At 39.6% G+C, this 9,133-nt stretch overlaps 1 protein-coding gene across 5 annotated transcripts in view; it reads left to right on the top strand.

The window, feature by feature from the left end:
- Positions 1–5,700, top strand: part of dia (diaphanous related formin 1) — a 506,452-nt gene extending 500,752 nt beyond the window's left edge. For all 5 annotated transcript variants that reach the window (XM_067766335.1, XM_067766336.1, XM_067766334.1 and 2 more), the window contains exon 5: positions 168–5,700. In XM_067766335.1, coding sequence (XP_067622436.1) covers positions 168–646 — 479 coding nt within the window. In that variant the 3' untranslated portion in view covers positions 647–5,700. The remainder of the gene's footprint in view (positions 1–167) is intronic.
- The last annotated feature ends 3,433 nt before the right edge of the window (positions 5,701–9,133 follow it).

Below are 9,133 nucleotides of genomic sequence, written 5' to 3' on the forward strand. Positions count from 1 at the left end.
AAAATGTAGTTGCAATCAACTAGTACTTATTTCGTACCTTCGGTGTAGTTTGAACCAGACAATTTTATCCCTAGTCACTGACTTCAGGGTACTTTCTAGAGGCCTTAATAGATTTACTATTTATACCTAATATACATTGTCTCTTACGGCTTTTATTTTCTTTTCAGGAAAAATGCAAGCTCAAATGGAAAAACTTTACAAAGATTTGGGGGAATATTTCGCATTTGATCCTAATAAGTATTCAATGGAAGAGTTTTTTACAGATTTAAAGGCTTTCAAGGACGCTTTTATACAATCGCATCAAGATAATATCCATAGACGGGATGAGGAAAAAAAAAAGCGGAGACTACAGGATGCCCGAGAGCAATCATTGCGTGATCAATTAGAACGGCAGCAACTTAAATTAGCACTCGTTGATATGGATTCCACACAAACTCAAGAAGGCGTTATGGATAGTTTACTAGAAGCTTTACAAACCGGAACTGCTTTCGGAAATCGAAATCAAAGACAACGACGACCAAGACCATCAGGTGCAGAGCGGCGAGCCCAACTTAGCAGAAGTCGTTCTAGGACACGCACTGGCACAGGAGAATTTGTGATATGTGAAACGGTTTCCGCCGATAACTTAACGGATAAAAAAGATTAACTGAACGAGTAGTTATCCTTCACTGTCATATTCGAAATATAAAAATACTATCTCATCCGGCAGACGTTTTTGTACCCTAATTTTGGTTTATCGCATGACCTTTAAGAAATTTTTGTGTTTACTCCACTCTTCTTTTTCCTCTTCCTTTTATTCTATGTTCCTTCCCCCGTTCTCTATGCGTCGCTCTTCCTCTCATCTCTCCCCTTGGTCTATCTCTATATCCTCGTCTTACTCCTTCACTCTATCAGTCTGTTTTACTGCATCAAAATTCATCATAAACTAGATATTTAATCATAGATCGGTCTCTAGACCACTAACCAGAAAGATAGTGTCGTAAGCACCTCATGCAGTTGCATTTTAATATGGTTTCTAGGTGTTGAAGTAAGTCTCAGGCCTCTTCCCGAAAAAACATGCCACACTCTCCAAGATAGCTGGTAGTTTTATCAAATCGGCTTTGTTGCATAAATGTGTATGGGACTCCGCAATAAAACGACACAAAATGGAAATACATATATACTTACATACCCTGCAAAAATCGCGAGTATTCCATGCATGCATGTATGGAGTACTCGCTATGGACCAAACGAGTGCTCCAAAATTATCCACAATTCATACAAAAAATATGGTCCAATTAACATTGCGATGTCCTAGGACTGGACCATATATTCCAGCTCCGCATTACATCAGAGTAATCCATGGAGTACCCACAGTCCAACTGTGTCAACAATGTCATACTGAATGGAGTACTTACCATTCTACTCCACTGTAATGCAGCAATAGACCAACTCATGTTTCTACACGAACATGTTGTAAGCCGATCATTGATCGTTTTTGACGATTATGCTCACTACACGATGTTTATTGGATTGTGGGTACTCCATGAATTACTCTGATGTAATGCTGAGCTGGAGTATATGGTCCAGTCCCAGGACATCGCAATGTTAATTGGACCATATTTTTTGTATGAATTGTGGTTAATTTTGGAGCACTCGCTTGGTCCATAGCGAGTACTCCATACATGCATGCATGGAGTACTCGCGATTTTTGCAGGGATGTGCTTTCTCTAGCTGGCCTTTTCACATTTTGATGTAGTGGAATGCTCTCGCTGACGCATGTTTGAACGATTGACAGCGTACACACAACGTACTTTTTCAGAGAAAAAAAAAATAATTTTTATTCAAATAATTTTGGTTGTGTTAAAATTAAATCAATTAATTTTTTAATCAGATATAAATATTTCAACCCAAAAACCATTTCCCTAATGGGGAGTACTCCCGCCTCATTGTGTATATAGTTTTCTGGAAACATAAGAAGACAACTCTTAGCAATTATGAGAGCAGCGTTTTGACAGGCATGTAGCTTCCTCCAGTGTGTATCCCTTAGAATCGGCGACGATATTGAGGGGAATTGCTTTGTAAGTGGTAATGAGCGTTTCTTTATCTTTACCCTAAGTGCTGCCGGCAAGAGATTTGAGGATTTTGCAACGGCTCTGGATTTAAGGTACAATTGCGGATGCATGCGAGAAGACAACCCTTAGCAGTTCTCAGAGCGGTATTTTGACAGATCTGCCGTTTTTTCCAGTGTGTATCCCGTAGCTCGGCAACCGTATTGAGGACTCGTATCATGCAAGCGACCGGGGAATTGCTTTGTAAGTGGTAATGAGCGTTTCTTTATCTTTGCCCCAAATGCTGCCGGCAAGAGATTTGAAGATTTTGCTATGGATCTGCATTGAAGAGACAGTTGCGGATGCATGCTCGCCAAAATGTTAATCCTTATCGAACATCACACCCAATATTTTTGAATGTAAGACAGTGGGTCATCGACGTGTATGTCCAATATGATCAACATTTGTCTTGTCCACGTTTTAAACAAGGTCGCCGAGAATTCGGTTGGCGATAATGGGATATAGTCGTTTATTTTATTGTATAGCTCATCAGTGGGTGTGCCGGGACCTGTTGCCCACACCATGCAGTCATCTTTGTACGATAAAATAGTAAGGAGTAAGGTGGCGAAGGGCGCCTCGAAATTAAACATAGGCGGGGATGTGACATCACTTTGTGTCATCCCTTGTCTTATTATTCTGGGTTTAGGTGTTACGTTGCTGAATTGCACCGATGTCTGCCGTCCAGACAGTGGAAATGACTTAAAGATGCCATAAACATGAGTAATGACACAGCCCAAGTAAAACGTATAGTAATAAATAGTACAGTCATTGAAGTAGACCCCGATATCGCGGCCCAATTGAATCAGTTCTTTGTCGAGAGCATCACAACAATATGTAATACCATTGAACAAGCTACAACAGATGAAGCCACATAGGATATTAGGGGAAGTGTTTTTGAACTGAAGCAAATAAATGTTTAACAGCTCTTGCGAACAGCAGCTAACTTAAAAAATAAGTATGGAGGAAAAAAACTGGTATCAGAAGGTGTTTATAAACACATTATAGAATATTTGGGATACGCATATACATGTATTATCAATGAGAGCTTTACAAAAGGTGTAGGCCCAGCATGCTGGAAAACATCGACAGTGATACCAGTTGAAAAAGCTAAAGGGACTGAAAAAACAGAGGAAATACGGCCTATTAATACGTTGCCTAGTAATGAAAAGATTTTAGAGAAAATCGTTAAAGACCAACTTCTCGATTACCTGAATAATAATGTGTAACGTAGCAAATGCTACGCCACAATATCTATTTCCCTTTTAGCTCCCACCCCTAACATTATATTTTCCATTTACTGCCCGCCCCTAGTATTGTATGTACCGACATACATACATATACATACATACTGGCCCAACAACCATCGCGCAAGCACAAGGCAAGCCAGCGATGGTGAACGCACAATGCTTGGGAATTTTCATTCGTGCGCGCTGTGCGCGACAATGTAAGCATAATTCCCAATGTGTTCATAGTTGCATATGAATAAAATGATTTGTAAGTGAAGTGCGTGCCGTCCGCCATTGGCGATCGACAAGGGGTGCCCTTTGGGTTAGGAGGGTGCGTTACAAGGTCGGTTCCACCGATGGTACGCCCCCCTGCCTATCGGACGCCCTGTCGGTTTACCCACATTTCCGGTGAATAAGACGGGATTTACACCCCTTATTACTCACTGGAAAGATAAAGCACGAGCAGCCTTCTCGGGTAGAAAGGAAACCCGTCCCAACGCCAGTGGCGGGGCGGATTCCCCCACTACCCTGCAGACTACCCGAGCCAATATAAATATATTCTACGGACTCCCTTTGGGTCGACGGGGGGTAAAGTTACAAGGTCGGTTCTGCCGATGGTACTTCCCCCCGGCCTATTGGGCAACCCTAACACATATTCCAGGGACTCCCTTTGGTCGACGGGGAGTAAAGTTACAAGGTCGGTCCTGCCGATGGTACTTCCCCTCCCGGCCTATTGGTCAACCCTAATATTTTGTCATCATCTCCTCTGAGTAAGACGGGGCTCACCCCCCCCCCCCCCCCCTATTACTCAGGGGAAGGGTAATGCACGGATATACGGATCAGGTAAGAGGGGAACACGTCCCAACGCCTGCGGCGGGACAAACTCCCCATTACCCTAGTCGAATACCCGAGCCAATATATTGTAGTTAGTCCAATTAGTCAGTAAAATCTCACTAATCGACACTTCGCCGTAGGTACCACGATCCCGATCCTCGGATATCCCATCCCGAAGTCTAGCCACCCGTCGTCATAGCTATTTGGTGAGAGCCACCGTAACTCAGTACTCTCTCTTCGGGCGTGATCCTAACTACCGCCGTCATTACTACCGCCGTTATCACCCCTTAACGAGAGCCACCGTCGTCTTCACCATCTCAGCCACCGCTTAGCTAGCACTCTATCTCCCTCTCACTGTGGAGAGCCGTCGTCCTTGGGTTACACTATATTGTCAGCGACACTACCTAGTGAACATCTCTCTCTCTCTCTCTCTCTCCTGGATACAAGGTTGTGGATATTTTAGCCTGAGAGCCGCGTGTGTGTGTGCGTTCGAAATAAAAACACTAATTTACTGCGTATTTATTGGGGAAGTGGGACCTCCATCCGACTCTGGATTGACTTGAGCATACCTCAGCCTTTGACCAAACCCACCTCATAAATGGCGCCCGAGCAGGGACCCGTGTCCTCAGGCGACTGTGCCAAAACCAACGAGAGCACCAACACTATAGAAACGGGTTCATCGAACACACAACCAACAATCAATACCAAGACAAGCGGAACCACCACCACCACGCTGAACGTCGGCTCTCTAGGCTGGATTTACCTGCTGAAGAAGGAGAGGCTAATCGAAGAATGCAAATGCTATCGAATCTACACCGAAGGACATACCGTCGCCGAATTGCGCAGCAGAGCGTACGTCCGAGACCTACGAGGGCGTAAATCAACAGAAAATCGTTTGAGAGAGGTAGAGATGGAGATTGCCGCCGAAGAGGCCAGGCCAGTCCATCTACGCAAAACACCACGCCGGCCGTCACAATCAAAGCAATATCCCCCAGCGCGAGCAGGGCGGCATAAGTAACACGGAAGTCATGAACACAGTTCGCCGCTGGGATGTACATTACGCTGGAGGCGACACATTATACGACTTCCTGGAAAGGATTGAGGAACTGGCAGAATGTTATCTGATTAAGCCAGATCAACTCCTCCCAACCCTTCCAGAGAGACTGCGTGGCAAAGCCCTTCAATGGCTCCGCATGCAAAAACAACAACTACACACATGGGCTGATATAACCGCACTGCGTTACCCGCCTTTACGCAAAAACACACCCCTGCGTGCAAGTGGCATCGCTGTCAGCTGTTGCTGAACAGCAATGCCAATTGCACTCAGCAGTGGCAATTGCATTCAGCTATATGAAAAATGGCAACGCAGCGTGGGTATATTTGACAGTTTAGATGGAACCGGCAACTTTTACACACGCGAATGGATAGAGAAAAATCTAAAATCTAAGTTAAAGGCAGCAACTAAAAACTAGTGCGCAACTAAGACCTAAACGTGTAAAGAACAAACTTTTTTAAATAAAAAAAATTAAACTTAACAAAATCAAAACAAACATTTATTTAAGAAGAAACTAAAGCCAAAAGTAAGTGTGGGTGTATAAAGCAGCGAGTGTGTGTGTGAACAACAAATTTCATGGTGTCCACGATGGGCGCCTTAAATGGCGACCGTGACGCCAGGCCCTGCAATGGCGGCCATAGGCGTGAAGAGGCAGGCCTCTTAAAAACTAAAAATCAAAAAGAGAAAAAAAAAAGCTTAAAATCTTAAAAAGTTAAAAGGCTAAAACCCTAAAATCAAAAATTTATTAAAAATTAATTAAACAAAAAAATGTTATCTAAAGAATTAAAATTTAATTTACAAAAAAAATCTACAAAAAATCATAAAACCAAAAAAAATATAAAACTGCAAATATCTATCAAAAAAAAATTAAAAAAATTAAAAAAAAAACAAAACTACACAAAAAAATGTTCTTTAAAAAACTATAAAAATTACAAAAAAATACAAAATTTAGGCAAACACTAAAAAAAAAAAAAAAATGTAAGGCGCGATAACCTCCGAAGAGATCTAAGGCCGAGCTTCTCTTCCAATTTGCGTCGTGCTCCTCTTGATTTTTCCCTACAAATGGGCCGGACGGGACCTACATGTTTTATGCCGACTCCGAACGGCATCTGCAAGGCAGATGAGTTTTCACTGAGAGCTTTTCATGGCAGAAATACAATCGGAGCGCTTGCCAGACACTGCCGAGGGGCGACCCCGCTTAGAAAAATTTTCTTCTAATTGAAAAATCTTATTTCTAAAATTTTGATGTTGCTTTGCCCGGGAGTTGAACCCAGGGCATACGGTGTGATAGGCGGAGCACGCCACCATCACACCACGGTGGCCGACAAGGCAAACACTACAAAAAAAAATTAAAAAACATTCAAAAACCCATACAAAAAAAGATGTAAAAACGTGAAAAACTTTACAAAAAAAATATAAAAATATTAAAAATTTTACAAAAAATTGCTGAAAAAGCAAATCAATTAGAAATTTGTCTACAAAAAAAAAAGAGACATTCTTAAAATTTTCTACATACGTACACATATTGGTGCAATGTCGTTTAATTGGCAATAGTTACAGTGCAGCTACGCAAACTACGAATATAATACAAACAAACTAATATTGAAATTTTAATTTAACTTATGCAGAGATAATACTACGTAAAATAAAAAGAGACGGACAATTTTTTTAAAATTAATACGGATATAATAAAAATAAATTAATAAAGAACAATCTACAACATTTACAAAAGCAGAGGTAATTCATATAATTAACAAACACGGAAATAATACCAAAAGTAAAAACTAAAACTACTTAACATGCAACGGAGGTAATATTAAAAGACAAACATAAAACTTTTGTTAAATTTTGAACAAATTAAAACGGCATTAATACGCTCGTGTAGCACTGTACCTCCAAATCGTAGAGGCATAACGGTCCAAAAATATATATATGTGTACCATAACCAAGAACTGTACATAACGGTCATAGGCAAGCCACGCCATCAATATTTACAGCTATATACATAACGCTGAAAACCAGCAGCAGAACGCCAGCAGAGAAGGCAATCAGCTTAACAATATAAAATAACTACATACTGGCAGCGGACAACAGCAGCAGCAGAAAAATTTCCAGTACGGGTATGGCGCACAGTGTTCAGAAAACAAAAGTAGATTATTAAAATTCTCTTTCAACTTGTTCTTTAAAAAGATTGTAGTTTTAAATTTTCATACTATCCCATCACTTTACTATATTATAATTAACTTTTCCTATAAATAAACATCACCTATGTAATTCCTATTACTATTTTCAAACAAAATTTATTATTATTATTATTATTAAAACATAACTTTTTAAATATAAACGAGCTCTAGGCCAAATATTTGTATATTCTTAATAAAACACAATACGTGAATTTTTGATATACAATTATATTATTTAATTTGTCGATATTTCGACTTCAGTCTGAAGTCATCATCAGGACTAGGTACGAAAAGAACAAACATACATATTAAAATCATAAAAATACACATTTGCACAAGTACAGAACTTACATTTTTGAATGCAATATGTCGACTAGTGTAACAAAAATATAAGTTTACGAACAGTGCAAAGCAAATAACCATAAAATGTAAATAACACACAGCCGTTATCATAAACAAAAAATGAACATAAGCAGAAAGTTATCTAAATGAGTAGTGAGCGCCGCTCAAGTGATATCAGCTGCAGCCTGCAGGTGAACTCTTTGGTAAACAGTGGGAGATGCTCTTATCTATTATTGTTGTTGTTGTTGATCAGCTGCCTAAAGGCAGAGGCAATACCAATTGTATCAGATTTGAAGTTCATGCGTTTGTCGCTGGGTGTATTTATTATGTGCAGCATCTCTAATATGTAGCGTTTGTTGTAATTCCTCTCTTGCTGTAGAATTTCTACATTTTCTAAATTGGGAGAGTGTCCAGTTTCTCTGCAATGCTGTGTTAGCGCCGTTTTGCCATCATTAGGGTTGATGCGATTTTTAATATTCGTTTTATGTCCGGAAATCCTCGTTTTTAGTTTCGATTTAGTAGTCCCCACATATACTTTGTCGCATACGTGGGACCCGTCACCATTACATAGAATTTTATATATCAAGTCCGATTTCTCATATTTATCTATTCTACTCTTGGTATTACTGAAAATTTGTCGCAACGTATTAGTGTAGGTAAAGGCTAAATTATATTTCTCTTTGTCATAAATATTTGAATATTTTATTCTGTTAGACAGGCCTGACACATATGTAGTCGATTTATATATTTTATTATTTTCGGCATTTTTCCTCGCAGTGGGTTTCTTATAATAATCTCTTATAAAGTCTTTTATTATGCGTGAAGGAAATTCATTATTTTCTAGAACATTTATTACTATTTTAATGTTTTCTTTATGATAAACTTCATCGCTGATCGAGAGAACTCTGTTGATAAAATTTCTGGCCGTATTGACTATTGTAGATTTGTCATGTTTAGAATTAAAGTTAATTAATCTACCTGACGCGGTAGGTTTTTTATACCAATCAAAACATAATTGGTTATTCTTTTTTATAATAAGAGTATCGAGAAACGGTAGTTTTCCGTCCTTCTCCACCTCAATTGTAAATTTAATACTCCTGTTGTATCCATTTAAAATATTTAGCAATTCTTCCACCGTATCAGTTTTCACAATTGCGAAAAGGTCATCGACGTATTTGGTAAGCAAACGTGGCTTATAAGGGGAGTCATCTTCAAATTTCTCCAGTAATTCTTCCATTACAATGTCTGCTATGACGGGGGATGCTGGGGAACCCAAAGAGTTCACCTGCAGGCTGCAGCTGATATCACTTGAGCGGCGCTCACTACTCATTTAGATAACTTTCTGCTTATGTTCATTTTTTGTTTATGATAACGGCTGTGTGTTATTTACATTTTATGGTTATT

This window comes from Eurosta solidaginis, chromosome 2, assembly GCF_040869045.1.
Source record: "Eurosta solidaginis isolate ZX-2024a chromosome 2, ASM4086904v1, whole genome shotgun sequence".
Taxonomy (NCBI): domain Eukaryota; kingdom Metazoa; phylum Arthropoda; class Insecta; order Diptera; family Tephritidae; genus Eurosta; species Eurosta solidaginis.